At 40.2% G+C, this 16,050-nt stretch overlaps 1 protein-coding gene and 1 non-coding gene across 6 annotated transcripts in view; both read right to left on the bottom strand.

Annotated features, from left to right (window-relative positions):
• srpk2 (SRSF protein kinase 2) overlaps positions 1–12,578 on the bottom strand; it is a 70,933-nt gene extending 58,355 nt beyond the window's left edge. The window contains exons 1-2 of one of the 5 annotated variants that reach the window (XM_023400193.2): positions 12,455–12,578; positions 12,141–12,207 (exon numbers count right to left, since the gene is read on the bottom strand). In XM_023400193.2, the coding sequence (XP_023255961.1) occupies positions 12,141–12,207; positions 12,455–12,470 (83 nt within the window). In that variant the 5' untranslated portion in view covers positions 12,471–12,578. Of the gene's footprint in view, positions 1–12,140; positions 12,284–12,454 lie in introns of those variants that run through there. The other 4 variants (XM_087172292.1, XM_087172289.1, XM_087172290.1 and 1 more) reach the window with 4 other exon arrangements.
• Positions 12,579–15,644: 3,066 nt separating this feature from the next.
• trnat-agu (transfer RNA threonine (anticodon AGU)) lies at positions 15,645–15,718 on the bottom strand. Its single transcript has one exon. It is a non-coding gene; the product is annotated as a tRNA-Thr (tRNA).
• Positions 15,719–16,050: the final 332 nt, after the last annotated feature.

The raw sequence follows: 16,050 nt of genomic DNA, 5'->3' as shown, positions 1-16,050 counted from the left end.
AATATATTTCATTTTATCCACAAAATACATAATTGAAAGTGAAAATTGAGGATTTTATCATAACAGAAACTTTGCATATATTGTTTGGTTTATTTGACACAATACTACAAGTATCTAAGTATAAAATGCAGATGCTTTTGGATCTAACAAGATTTTTCAGCCAGGTTTTTGTTAGGGAGCTAAATGACAACACCAGACTGCTCAGTGTGGCCAATTACTCAGTGTTTACAATGGCAAAGGCAGCCATGATAGAAAGAAGCTGATGCTAGGACTGTGAAGGACACACACACACACACACACACACACACACACACACATAGACACTCTCTCCAGAGATCTGGGTTAGTGTGCTGCAGTGATACTGAGACAAATAAATACCCTGTGGCTAGATTGCAAACATGAGGAGCAGTGATTACGGCCGACACAAGCAATTCAATACCATAGAAATGAGTATTGATTCTGCCCTGTTGTACCTGCAGCTGCATTCATCATATTACCTGAAATTATTGGTGAGTAAAGGGAAATGTTTGAATGTATTATACTCTGATCCACGACATCAGACATCATGAGCAGCATCTTGCCATCTCATCATTGTAGGCTTTCCACGGTTTCTTTTAACTGAGACTGTATCTACATTTTCCATGGGACTTTGGGTCTGTGTTTAACTTTTCCTATTTTTAAAAGGGGGCAATTACTTTAAATCAATGCTGGTAATTCATTTTGTGCAAAAGCTATTAACCGAGCAGTAAGAAGCCATGAAGGAGCTGGATTGACCATTAAGTGATCTGCAGCATCACGCTTTCTAGAGGTGCACAGAGCGTAACCAGATAGTGACAACACAGACAAGAATATGCAAAACTGATTAGAGAGAGTGTGTAATTTCCCATTCTCAAATTTTTGTCCCCCATCACTTGTACAGAATGAGTTTGATTGAGTCACTAAAATATAAAAAGAACTTGAGTTGCCTTCAGCTATAACCACAGCAGTATGCTAGCAGCAGCAAGTGATTTAGTGATCACTCCTGCCCTAAGGTTCGACTCTCAGGCTACATAGAGGTTTCATTAATTTATGAAGATTGTTGAGGCCATATGTAATGTGAGAAACAGATTTGCAGACAATAAGTCAATAATATCTAAAAGATTATACGCTGCCTAAGCCATAGAGGGTGCTGCAACATCAACAACTATGTTAGAATCATCCACAATTAGAAGTCTCTTGTAAATGGGGCTGTAGAGTGTAACAGCAGGTATGCTGGCTTTGAATTTTAATAAAACTGCATAATAATTTTAGGAGGAGATACACCAAAAAAGCAGTACTTCATGCTTAAGGAAAGAGGAAATAAAGCTCTTAGCACCACCTAAGATTGTGTCCTCTCTGTACCAGTGTCAGAAATTAAAATGAGGTGTCAGTCAAAAACAAACATACTGTACTTGAGACTTTACATTGAGAAGTGACACTTATGCTTATTTTTCAAGAATAAAAGGTTTAAAATCCAGCCAGATTTAAAAGAAAGAGTGTAATTAAAAAATATTTTCGAAGGTTGAAAATGCAAAAATAATTTAGAAACTTGACAGAACATCCACCAGAAATGCATCTTCATGAGAGCAATTCCTCCTTCCTGATTGGCCAGAAGGTGGCAGTGGAGGTTATTGTGCTTACTGTGCAGGGTTCAGCCTCCCCGACTGTGATAAGCTCCTGTCCTCACAGAATTACATGCCCTATTAATGTCTTCCCTTCCTCCTCCCATGATGACCCACTGGCCTGCAACTGCAGAACTCAACCACAATCCAGAAGCATTGCATGGGAGGAACAAATCCTTGTTCCTTGTCCCTCGCTGAACAAATCCTATTTGGACCACACACCCTCTCAACATGGGAATCCCTCCTTTTAATTCACTCTTGTTCCGTCTCCTCTTTCAGTCTGATTGACTCGGTAGATTTGCTCGGATCTTGTGCTTTCCTGGCTGACGTTCTAGGAAAGCAAGAGGAAATCTTTAACAAGCTCAAACTCCCCCCGGTTATCTAGTTTTTAAAATGGAGCAAAATCCAGTGGAAAAATCCACCCAGTTAACCCCCGAAACAAGCCACTAGACAAGTAGATTTAAGGAGCAATTCATATAACGGATTATAGTACCGGAAGGTTTGGTGAGAGGAGTCCAACAGTAACAGCCACTCAGTTTTACCCATACTAAGTCCAGAGGCAACCTGGTGCCTCACAAAACCATCACACCTACCTAACCATTGAAAAGGTGAGTTTAAATTGGGCTCTTCTTCTCAGGAACTCCTACTTCAACACCTACTGGAGTGGCCTTCCTCTACTCTGTATTCAATTAGCCAGTCTGCCAGCAATAATACTGGCACTGTGGCCACCAGGGAGAGTATCATTTCCACTCAGACACCACAGAGGAAGCAGCTAATATCATATTACAATTCAGTATATTATAATGAATGATCTGTGAGGGGCATAGCCAATCTCTCAGTAGGAGACACTATGAGTCTATGTCCATAAATCTCACTTCTCTTCCTACTTGGGATTATGATAAGACTGTAGGATACACACAAAAAAGTCTTAGACATAAATTTGGATTTCTCAGTAATTGCAATACATGTGCACAGACATTTTTCAGTATTTTTTTCAAAAATTTTGCCTGTTTGGACAGATTGAAAAATGTCTTTCTTTTTTCTGATTAAAACTGCAATAATCAATAATTTTATATCCACAATGGATCAGATGGTTATGTATAAAGTGCTGACTGAAGTGTAGAACCCACAGAGATTTATCACCCAACTCTGCAGTTTCCCTCAGCTCTACCAGTGTTGTTTGCATTGACGCTGCCGCTTCAGTATCTTATGATTGTCATGAATTCACAATTATACGACTTTGCAGAGGGCTTTCAATTTGAACCGAAGGATTCAGGAAGTGGAGACACGTCCTTGCATCCACGCACAGACCCGAGCTGGTGGGATGTGGTCTATGCGCCTGACCAGAGAGAGAGAGGAGAAATAAGAGAAAAAGACAGAGAGGACCAACAAGAGAAAGCAGAGCTCTACACTGCAAGTGTTTCACTCACAGTTGTGACTAAAAATAGATGTGTGCGAACTGTAAAAAGTAATACAAAATTCAACCCAAGCAGCCTCTGAGGTTGATAAAACAACAACAATGATGATGACGCAGCCATTGCACTGAACCAATGTTGTCTGCTGGAAAAAAGTCAGCGCAGTCCTACAGTGGACCACTGGCGGAGCTGAAAGCAGACCAGACGACTTGCCTACAAAAGCAGTATCCTAAGCCAATGAAAATTAGCATGTGACAGTGAAATATTCATTGGGTGCAGCGGTGACTGACTGAGTTCAGACATTGGGGTTGGAAAGATACATAGGTTTACTAAGCTCTGTCACTAATAATCATTAGCAAAGAAGTGTAGAAAACATAAAGGTCCTATCCTAGAGGAAACACTGTCTACGGAGTGTTTTATCTTCTTTTAGCTAACTGTTTTGGTTTTACAGCCCACAACTTTTCTGTTCTGGCTCAATGCTCTTGTCACTTCAACCCCATTTCCAGCAGCAGTTTTCAGTAAACATTTCTGATAAACCCACTGTACGCTACCTACCCAGCACCCAAACTTAGAGACAAAGTTAGTGACTGGCTGGTGAACATAGTGGAGCATTTAGCAACTAAAGAACCAGATACTTCCCTCAGGAGTTGGTGGAGACCAAATACAGACCTAAAATAGAGTGAACATTACACTTACAATCATCAAGTAGCCAAAAAGACCATTCAAAAATTAATACTAATGTTGTTCTATTGGGTGTTTAAGGAACTGCTTCCTAACACATTAGCCATGTCAAGATAATTATATGGCAATTTTGTGCTTGTGTTTGTGCTTTGTGTTCCAAAGTGGCTAAAAAATATCATAGGTTTAAAGAATTGAACACATACTGTATGTTAAATTGATGCCAAAATAGAGGCAATCAATACCGGGTTTTGAACTGTTTTTGAAATGTGCAGTTTTGGACATGGGCTTGATGGGTAGCAGGTAATTAACTGGCACTGTAAAATCCAACACTGCAGGCTGACTTGAAATTAGCCTCACCTCACAATCCTGCCATGACAGACAGTGGGTGTGGATGGGTCCTCCTGACAATGAATTAAAAAAACACAACCATGACTCTTCCTGTGGTCCCTGCCCTGTGCAGAGCTCCTCAAAAGGAAACTGTATAAATTGTTGTCATTCAGGTCTGACTTGTAATGATGTGATTCAAACACCGGATAAATAACTAACACAAACCAACACAGAGCTGTAGCAGTCTGCATGGGTCATATTTTTACATAAATGAGCATGTTGCTCTCCACTCTGATTCCACATTCAGCTGCTCGCCATCCAGCGACCTATGCGCTTTCCCCCTTGTGTCCAACACAGCAGTTTTTGCAAACCCTCATTTCCTGCCTTCAGCTGCCCTGTGGCATCCTCTAATTCCCTCTCTCCACTTTCCTTACTCACTCTCTCCATCCCCAGCTTTCCTGTTGCTATTGGTTGGCCAGACACATGCTCACACACATGCAAACTCCTTTTCACCCTCTCAGTCCTCCTTCCTCCCTCCTAGTCTCTCTTTATCTTGTGCTCTACCTCTCTAGCTTCCAGCATGCCTCTCACTGTTTTCTATCTTCCCCTTTTCATCTCCCACTCTCTCCCTCTCTCTCTACATGCAGCTCACATGCTCGGCGCTCAGCGCCCACCATCAGCTCCATCCAGCCAGGCTGCAGTACCGATGAAGGAAGCGATACTGGCTGAGCTGAACAAATCTGCTTGCCAAAGATCAACTCTCTGAGGACATCTGGCCAACTCAAGACACAAGGCCACTGGTGTTCATCCACAGATAATTACACTTGTGTGTTCCCCTGGGAATCAATTCAATTTATTAGCAGGAGAGCCAATGGACCATTTACTTACCACTTCCTAATCAGTAAAGCTTCATTTATCACAACAGGTTGATCTTGTACATGACCTAAAAGAGCACTCACTATGAAATACATAAGTATACATAAACCAAACCCAACGTCTTAAAGTAATAGTTTGCTGCTCTTGCTGAGATTTAGATGAGAAGATCAATACCACTCTCATGTCTGTATATTAAATATGAAGTTGGATATAACAGCAGGTTAGCTTAGCTTAGTATAAAGAGTAGAAAACTAACAATATGTGGTTCCCAGGGTGCTTTTGTGCCATTGGTGAGCCACATAGGTGCTGGTGGATTCTGTTACCTTTGCACCACTAGCATTAGGCTGGTGGTTTCCTCTTGTTTCCAGTCGGTTTAATGGACAGACATGAGAGTGGTGTCACTCTTCTCATCTAAATCTTGATCTAATATCTCACATACTACCCATATGTGTTCTATATTGAAAACTTAACTTAAATAACAGTATTCAGCAAACTAAATTTGTGATGGAAGGCTGAAGACCTATTCAAGAAATATGGAGAATCTATGAACAAACACAAGAGACCAAGATAGAGTCTGTATTATAATGTTATTTTGTATATATTGGTATATATGCTGACAAACCAAAATATCATGTATTATATACCTGTTTTAGTGTTATAAATTCATAGAAGCATAAAGTCAACAAACTATTTCAGCCTTTACAAACATCAGCTTCAGCTTTGCTGCCCGCTACCAGTGAATAAACCCTGTCTCGACTCTGCACAGCACTGCAGCTGGCTGCCTGCTCTCATCTTCAGTCAAAGACTACAAGGTGGGCAAAACCCCTACTGAAAATCAATGCAGTTTACAGTGCAATGTGTGGGAACATTAGTCAGGTTAGAGTCAGCTCATTTCATGCAGAAGGGTCTCTACTGCTACAACAGGTTCTGCAAGCTGACAGATATATACCCTGAGAATATATATTAGCATTTAAACTCACTAGTTCTCTGTCTAGAGAAGTTATGACTAATGAATGCTATTATACTGGTGCCGCTTTATATCCCTGTCAAACTCACAACCAAAGCATGTTTTGGTATGCTGATCCAGAGCCATTTAATCAAGGAGGTAATTCACACAAAAGTCTCAGCCTCTGAGATTTGTAAGGACCTGTCAACTTATAATAGGAAATGCAGACACATTTACGATCTGTATTCCACGAGGCCGAACAAACATTTGATCTTTAACCGAGGCTTATGCCATGTCAAAGGTTAATGAGAGGGCTGCTTTCCGTAGTAGCCTCCTTCAATCATATGTACCATTAGCTGCCATCTTAAAAGGTCCTAGTATAGAAAAGGTTATTCCTTTGGAGTAATAGGTGCCAACTCTGCCCTGCCATTGTTGTGTCTGTAATCATGGTGACTAGGACTGCTCTTTTGCCCCGTTGTTATTGCTAGTGGTCTATTGGAGTCATACAGCCAGTGTTTCTATGGCAACATGCACAACAAAGGCCATGATGGTCCATTTATTTTAGGTGACAGCCCAAACTCAATAAAGGGGGAGATGATAAAGTGAGAGAAATGAATGTGAAGGTGTAAAAGCCATGGTCCGTTACTAAACGAATCCTGTCAGAGAAAAACAGTACTATTATTGTGTGTGGCTCATGCAAGAACTTGCAAAGTGCTCATGTTTTTGTTGCTGTTAGTTAAACAATTCCTAGTAAAGAGGACGAAGTACACGAATAACAGGATATAGTTTGTTTAAGATGAAGTTAAGATGACTGTTAATCATCATTTGACTGCTTTTTGCTTCTGACCTTATAAAGTCCTTTGGGACAAATTTGTAGTAGCTTAATTGATAATGAAGATAAGCGCAAGTTTCAGCCCTATAAGAAAGTATGTAGCCACAAGCGATGCGGCATGATTAATTAGAAAATGCTAAATCTATATTATTATTTCCCCAACTTGTTGCACCTTGCATAACACCACAGATGGGTTGGTTCTTTTCTTTTGGCCTCGGGTTGGGACCATGTAAGTAAAAACTTTACTAAAGAGTCAATACCAGTAATCTTTGAACATCTAAACTCTAGTCTACTATCTCGCTTCCCACACACACAGACTGAGAAGCAACAGCCACATCAGCAAGACAGACTGCAAGAACAACAAATCTGTTGATCTGAAATAGGTGATAATATCAGGTTACTATGTGCAGGCGAAAATCTAAACATCAAAGCACAACAAAAGCAAAAGTTGGATGATGAAGACAGATGGCGTAAGCAAGTGAACTCGGTGTGAACCTTCTTTTGGGCCACAACCAAGTTCAAAGCATCTCCTTCTACTCCACCTACAGACCTCCACCTACAGACCATACCTGCAGACACACAAAGACTAACATGTTATTTTAGTAGATATATCCAATAAATAATACCAAAGCACAAGAGCACTTTACAAATCACAAGTAGAGTCTTTGAATTTTGCTGTCATTGCCCCAGCCTGGTAGATGGTGTGTGGTCAGCACATTGAACAGAGGTGATAAAAGCTGGAGAAAGACTTTAAAGAGCAGAGTTGTAGCTGCAAGGCCAATAGATTGGTGTCTTTGCTTATAAATGTGCTCTGCTCAGCAGTTCATGCAGCTGTGCTCAAACATGTGACTCATTCACTGCTTGTGCTGATCATCTAAAAAGGTCAAGACAACACTGAACATATGGTCCCTCACAAACGATGCCGTTCGCCTCTGGGTGAATCAGCAATAAACATGTCACATTGTTATTGAATCTGTGAAAAGTGAAATTGAAAAAAATCCTGAAACACAGTGTTGAGATGCAACACACCTCCTGTCAGTATCTGATCAATAGTGTCGGAGACACTGTGCGTGACAAATAAAAGATGACTGATCTATTGTTTCCCAATAGATAATAATGAGATTCAGTAAATAAACAACTGTCAATGTGCCATCACTTAATCTACAAATACACTGTGTAGATTGCCTTATACAATCATAACTGTGTGGTCCTTTGTTGAATTTACATTACTCAGCATGTTTCATTCAGCTGGGTTTATGTTTCATCAACAGCATGTTTTTTCCATGTTTTATAAAATCCACAACAATTCAGGTAATAACCTTATTCAGGTTCATATTATTACATGTCAATTTTGTATTGACTATTACCATTCAAATTGTTGTCAAGATATTACACTCAAAACCAAAAGTGTCAACCTGTTGGTGGCACTACAGGAAAAGCTAGAGGATCATAAAGGGCATAGCATTCATCCTCTAGGTGCCATGAATGACGGAACAAAATTTTATTGCAAACCATTCAGTAGTTTTTGAGATCTTACGGTCTGGACAGACTAACGGACTCTGCCAACTGCAGAGCCACACCGCCAGCAAGCATGACTGCCCAAACAATGAAAAGATCAACAGGAACTCAAACCTCAAACCTGATCAACAGAAAATCAAAGCATATAAATAATTGCTTTGCCATGCCAAGACTAGGTGTAAACCACATATATGGCTGGACAATATATGGGTGGTGCCCCCAACAGGAAACAACAACTACCTCATTGCTAGCAAGCTAGTTGTTTGTAGCGTTTTGTTTAAGAGGAATTACATACACCGAGCAAGAGAGCTAGAGAGATAAAGAGGCCATCAGTAACTGCTAATCTAAAGAAACTAGCAGATCTGAATAGTGTGTTAACAGAAATGCCAGCACTGAAATGCTAGAGGAGTTTTAATTTGAAACGGGTACAGGAAATGTTGAATTTGTTTTAATGCATTATGCAGTAACTTTAAAAGGTCAAATGGGAGTGGAACAAAATGATGCATCATACTAAAACACTGTTATGATCAATTATACATATAAAACAGAGGAATTAGAAATAAAGACCTGCCTCTAATAAAGACCTGTTACCTTCTGCAGTTGAGGTAAATAAAGGCCCTGGTCACAAAACTGTGGATTTGCTAATGACGTAATAGAAAGTGTTCCTGCCAAATTATTTTGACAGAGCAACGGCAAATGGGAAGTCCAACACTTGGCTGGCCGACCAATGGTGTAACTTGATCACTCAACTCTGTCACTCACCCAGTCAGTCAGTCAGTGACAGATGTTCACAGCTGTAGCGTTGGCCCGTGGCCAGTCCAGCCAACAATAACTGATCTCTGGAAAGTGCAGAGCACAAACATCTCATGTATCTTTAGATAATTAATGCTGTTAAAAACTATGCATTGCAGTTAAAATGCCCAACACACCCTTGGTACACCCCTAACAGATTTTTTCACATTCTTGGCCTAATAAAGTCTCTTTTTAGGGTTGTTTTGGTGTGTAAAAACAGTTTTGATGCATCTATCCTGGTGACCAAGCAATTTAAGGGGCTGACCATGACTTGCAAAGTCTCCTTTGTAGCATGTCACCCCCCCATCTCTCTCTCTCTGTCTCTATCCCATAATTTCCTGTCATATCTCTACTAAAAAATCTCTATTAAAAAGATACATACAACTATGTATTTTGTTGCACCTGTTAGGGCACGACAACGTACCTTTTCCAATCTTAATAGCACAGACCACACATAAGTCTTGTATGTGATGCTGGTATAAGGACAACTGACCTGCATCCATATGCAAACATCATATCACACACAGTCTCTAGTAAAGTCCTCATCAAGGCACCTTGATCTGTTCCTCTAAGCTCTAATTAAATCTCTCCTACCCCTGTGTTTGATAGCGTGTGTGTTTGTCTGCCAGACTGAGTGAGGTCAGGTCAGATGTCATACAGTCAGGGGTGAGATATAATAGACACATCTTAAAGCTGGGAATTTTTTATCTATGTGCATTCATGTGTTTGTTTGTCTGAATGAATGAGCTCAAACATGGGAAGTTGTATCAGCTCAAATCAGAAGAGATCAAAGTCAAATGACGAAGCATTGACTGTAGGCTAAGCTGAGTCTAAACACCACTATTCACCTCAGCACATAGTGACGTGTGTTTGTTGTGGTTTCTGAACACAAAGCCTGTGTCAGCTGTGTGAGCCCCCTTCAATTTGGATCAAAGCATATCACAACCCTTAAGAATGAATTTTCTCTTTATAAGAGAGGTCAACTGTCGGAGAGGGAGAGATGGTTTCACTCAAGTCCAAAATTTTATGATCAGATTTATCAATCTTTTAGCATAGGCCTTAAAAGAAGCATCATTTGGGCTAAAAATATCTTAGCTGTCTTGACTGGCATGGGTTACACTAAAGACTGAATGGTAGAAATTCTTCTTTGATCCTTCTCTGATGATGCCCCGTGTTAATCACTGTTGAGGAAAAATTACAGTATCTACATGCACTGCAATTTAAATTCTGTCCATCTGGAAATACAAATCAAATACTGATTTTTTTGGAACACACATTGCTTGAGAGTATGAGCCTATGTCGATTTATTGTCGATTTGAAACAATTAGTTGATTAATTGATAAGTAAATCAACAAAAAAAGGTTAAATAATATCATTTAAATCACTGACAAAGCAAAACCACCAACATTTCATGGTTCCAGTGTCTAAAATATGAGAATGTTACTTGTCTTACAAGAGAGTAAATTGAATAATTTTGGGGGATTTTTGATTGCTGGGATCCAACTAAGGATGATTTTCATTATTGATTAATCTGCCTATTTTGTATTATTAATTGCTTAATTGATTAGCACCAAAATATTGTGAAAAAATATTCCACACAAATGTGCAGGGCCAGAGGTGCATCTGCAAATGTCTTGTTTTGTCTAACACAAGACACTCAGTTTACGATGATATATGATGTAGAAAAACAGGAAATACTCTCATTTAATAAGATGAAATCACAAGATTTGCTTGAAAATTGACTGATGATTAATTTATTATCAAAATAGTTCCATTTTATTCAAGCTCTTTAAATCAGCAGATTAATCAATAATGAAAATACATTTTAGTTTAAGACCTTCTTCATTGTAAACATCATCAAGAATGGTCTTGAATAAAGACTTATTTTGTCAGATTTACTAATTTCCTCTGCCTGCCTAATCCCTCTCTGGGTTAAGCCCTGCTGTATATATCCCAGCATACACTGGGACACTGGCCAGAAGGCAAGACCACATCCACAACAGGACACCAATCTCAGGACTCCCACAGGAATCATTTTTTTACTTTGAAGACAGCTGCTCCAGGAAAATAAATCCCGAAATAGGCTAGGTGAAAATACAGCAGGTGCAATGAATCTACCACTGATATAATGTTTTCATGTTTTAAGACCGAATATGGGAATAACTGAATTTATGAATGGGCACTTTTTTACAAACATCTCTTTGCTGTATTATAGTCTTTTTTTTTTTCTTTAGGCCAATTTGATTTGCGCAGGTGTTTGGGAATTCCAGCACATTCCAGGACCCGGCAATGAGCAGCCCCCTGGGGTGGTCGCACCGTTGGTATCACCTAATTGATGCCTTCTTCGGCTGCCGGTGACGTCGCTCCAATAGCATCATGCCATGAAGTAAGCCCCCACTCTCTCCACTCCAATTCGCATGCACTTTACAGAGCCACTGCGCTGCTCACACGCCAGCCCGCTGCAACCACTCACGCCTGGGATATCACGCTGAAATACCCGTGCATCGTCCCTGCAAGACCGCCTAACAAAACCAGAGGCACACACATACACACACCAGGAAACAATGCTCTGACAGATTCAAGAAAAGTTACATAATCAAACACCGTTAGAGAGATTCACAAATAGGTGATAAATATAGAGGGTTTTTTTTTTTTACTCCCCATCAGTCTGGCACAGCCATCACTACTGCAAAGGGGCCAAGGAAATGAGCTGTCACATCTATCAAAGCTCCCTCTGCAACCCCCGGTGCAAAAATCAATCAAGAGGTCATCAGCACTGGAGAGACAAAATAACGTAAAAAGCTAAAGAACTGTGGATGCAAATATTGCTGGGAGTCAAGTCTGGACCTGTGGGGACCTCAGCGTCCAGATACCCAGTCTGAGACCTTCAACGTAAATGGCAACTTCCCACGCCGCTCAGTAGCCAGTCTGTGGGATGAAAATACACGCCTTTTGCCATATGTGCGCACAGTCTACACCGCCGACGCACCGGTAGCAGCGCCGGCGTCACACGGAGAAGGACCCGCTGTCAACAAACCAAACCCCGGCAAACAAACACTTCACGTTCACTCTCACTACGTCGTGCAGTCCCCAACCGCCGCCGCCCCGCTTACCTCCGATGGTGACCCGTTTTGTCTTTCTTCCCCTTCGGCCTCCTCTTTCTGGCCTGAATGGCCATCACTGCCGGAGTGAGGGTGCGTTTATCCACGGGCATGACCGACGTCCGAGTACGGGGAAGGGTGTAGGAGGGACGGGGAGAGAGAACAAACACACATCATCAGGCTCTAAATCTGGCTGGCAAGGGTCATTTAGCGTCGTGTAGCGAGTCCTAGTAGGCTTTCTACTGGCGTAACTTCCGCCACCTTTCATGTTTAAAACAACCAGAAGTGGGGTAGCAAAGCCGAGTTAAAGGCTGAGGGATACGCACCTTTCCTGGAGCTCATGTTTCCTCCTCTTCCCCTCAGCAGGAGCAGGCAGAGCGGCGGCAGCAGCCGGAATCTCTCTCTCTCTCTCTCTCTCTCTCTCTCTCTGTCTCTCTCTCTCTCTCTCACACACACACACACACACACACACACACACACACACACACACACACCTCTCTACCTTTGGATGACACGCGCTCCCTCTGTCGTTTGCAGCTGGAGTCGCGTGCAGTCCTGCGTGGACCTGCGCCACAACTGCACAATGTATTTGATAGATAGAGTTTTTTTCTGAGTGTGGTTATCCCTCATGAAATGGTAGAAAATATAATGTAACAAGAAAAATTTACAAAATTCATCGTTCAAAAAAAGAAAAAGAAAATCTAAATCCTATAGGTTAGGCTACTTGTACTACAGTACATTTTCCTGAAGAACTGTAGCCTCATTCGGTAGCCTACAGTTTTTAGGTATTTTCTTCACTTAGTATTTCCAGTTTGTGCTGCTTTGCTCTCCACACTTTACATTCAAAACATGAGCAGCTGTCAAGCAGTTATGAAGTGTGACGCACTGCTGTAGATTAAACTAGTCTACAATTATAAAGTGGTTAAAATTGACCAATGAACAAATAATGAAATGCTGACTTTTACCTTTGTTAAATATTGCAAAAACGTCTGTACTTCACTTCAATTGAATTTTGCAGGTAATATAACATTGTAAAAAAAATACTTGTGATATTTCACTTTTTTTCTTCAGTAGATAATATTTCTTTACATGGATAGCATTTGGTTGCCCTGGTGGCCTGGGGGTACAGCATGCTGATCATGAACTATAACGTTGCTGCTTTTATGTTGCATGTCATTCCCCATCTTTCCGTGTTTCCTGTCATTTTGCTGCTGACTCTCTAATAAAAGTATAAAATACCCCAAAAAAAATTATTATATTAAAATGATAAGCTAAGACCTCACTATAGACATTTTGTCTCAAAGAAAAGCAACCTACTTTACTGCATGATGTTTAAAGCAACACAGGGAGCCAAAAAGAAACAAAACTGAGGTGCAGCAGTTTAGCAGTGAACCTAATCTTGTTCTCCTCAGCTGCGTTACACTTTTACAAAGCACCTATGTACTGTATCACTACAAAAGCTTGGTAGCAAGCCCGGGGTGCTGCTTCTATATTATTTATAGCGAGTTGTGTGTTTTTTGTATTGCTGTCTACAGCCTACTCTGCTTTGTGCTATTTCAACAAGGTTTGTTGGACATTTGACTTAGATTTTGATGTTTTATCGGGTCTCATCTTCAATCTTTCATGATGCTCAACAGATCTGTTACTCGAGGTTATTATGAGAAACAGCAGGGTCATTAATAATGTGAAATTTTTAGTTTCCCTACAGACAATTGAGAATTGGACTTGTGTTTATGGATAACAATATCTGTTAAGACCACATAAAGCTCCTTTGCTAAGTCTGAGATCACAAAAGATTTCATTACCAGAGTGCCAAGGTCCACATTTGTGACTAGAGGTGCAATAGTTATAATCTCAAGCCCCTTACATGTTTACAAAAGAGTTCAAATATCAAGTAAAAGACTGTGTAGGCATTAACAAGGCTTTGTTCCCTCTAACTGTATTTGCAAATCCATATCACCATTACCAGAAAATATGATTTGACACCTTGTAACTCCATCCTGGATTCTGTCATTGTAAACCACCCATTTCTCTCTCATTTCATTCACTTAGCAGCAGTAACTGAAAGAGGATATCGTACAGGTTTTTGCTCAGGGACATTTCATATCTAAATATGGGATATATTCGGCTTTAGTGAGTCTATGCAGAGAATCATAAGCAGGGACATTTTACTGCTGAACTTACCACTACTCCCATTTTAATTTAGAAGTCATAAGATGGAAAAGTGACAGCAAAGGGTTTCAAGTAGCCTACCAAAATATTTGAATTTCCGCACCTTCACGAGGGAGTTGGTCGGCTATTTAATCACTGCAGCTCACCATTCAGTTAAATTATACTTTCACTCATGTAAAATGTGATTGGCAATACTAATGATGGTCGAATGGGATATTAGCAAAATGGAGGATTATCAGCCAGTATTGTCCTTACCTGTCAAGGTAAGGACTTTAACCCTCACGACTAATTAGCCGTATTTGTCTGCTACAAAAGTGTAGCCATGATTGCAGCACTTAGATATAACTGTTTGAAAGCAGATGTGTGTTCATGTGCTCAAAGAGAAAAAAAAAACAGTATATTTTAAGAGAACTGTAATTTACCATGCCAAACAGACAAACTGACTTATTTGCTAGTTTATTAATTATACTGCCATCTAGCACCACAGTAATACATCCTATCTTTATATATTATTAGAACTGAGGTACTGATTCAGCTTTATCGTCATTTTGGAGGTGATCTATCATCTGTCCTCAGCGAAAAGGATGGTAAAAAATATGAATGCCTCTCAGCATAAGGCAATACATTGCATCAGCACTAAAAACTAAAGCCTGCTAATAAAGTTCTTTATTGGGGAGTAAAGGTTTAACAGGCATATTTAAGAGCCAATCACATTCCCCTGTTCCATTGAATTACAAACTATTACAGATTTTTAAAAAATATTACAGTCTAAAAGTAAAATCATAATACTCCTACTCTTTTAATTATTTTTCAGTATCCTCACATTCCCCTACCTTTCACTCTGATAAGAACTGACCTTACATAGCATCAATCTCTCCATGTCAATGTTCAAACAAGAAAACAAAATAAATAAGAAAGTAAATAAAAAGTAAAATAAATGGTTGATATTTCCCAAATAATTTGTCAGAGCTGCCTATCATGTCACACATGATCTTTCCTGTTTCAGAAAAAAAGACATTCTTAAGCCACTGAGAGGTGATCTGGCTTTCTACTGAAGTCACCAATTATTGCAATAAAGGGGCAGTTCTTAATTCTTGTCTTAAATATTATGGACATAAAATTGTCTTACCATGGCATCTAGCTAGCTGTACCTAATAAACTGACACCTGAGTGTATCTTGCACAACAAGATCTGTGATCTGTGGTGGGAGGGTTTTGGCTCATTTCACTGAGTTAATGTTATCGCTGCTTGATTTATTGTGTATTTTAGCACCACAGATTACTTCACGTTCAGTGAGTAATCCATGTGGTTAAACCGAGGGCATTCAACACCTCTATGGTTAAAAGGCACCGCTGGGATTCGAACCCAGGATCTCCTGTTTACTAGACAGGCGCTTTAACCAACTAAGCCACGGCGCCGTTGTCGTGCCCTCCGCGTGTCAACCTTCACAGGAGACATAGAGCTGTGCCCCTCGCTATAGGGCAGTGAGGGTCAAATGTGCCACATTCTCAAAGCGCCTCACGAAAATACAATTGATAAATAGATTCAAAGCCTATGTCCGTCTCAGGGGAAAATCAAAATAAAATTGTGAAAAATGCTCATCATTTTGTTTTCAGAACAGGTGTGTTTAATAGCCTATCATAGAAAACTGGGAAACTAGAAACTAGCAAGGTACAGTGACGTGGAAAAAACTATGTCACTGTAACTTGGTTTTGTCCATATCCATAAAACTGTCATTTTTTCATCTTAC

Source organism: Seriola lalandi, unplaced genomic scaffold (genome assembly GCF_002814215.2).
Source record: "Seriola lalandi dorsalis isolate HSWRI2012SDOR001 ecotype SW California unplaced genomic scaffold, Sedor1 jcf7180002052274, whole genome shotgun sequence".
NCBI classification, from domain to species: Eukaryota; Metazoa; Chordata; class Actinopteri; order Carangiformes; family Carangidae; genus Seriola; species Seriola lalandi.
This window is presented reverse-complemented; position numbering and strand designations above follow the sequence as displayed.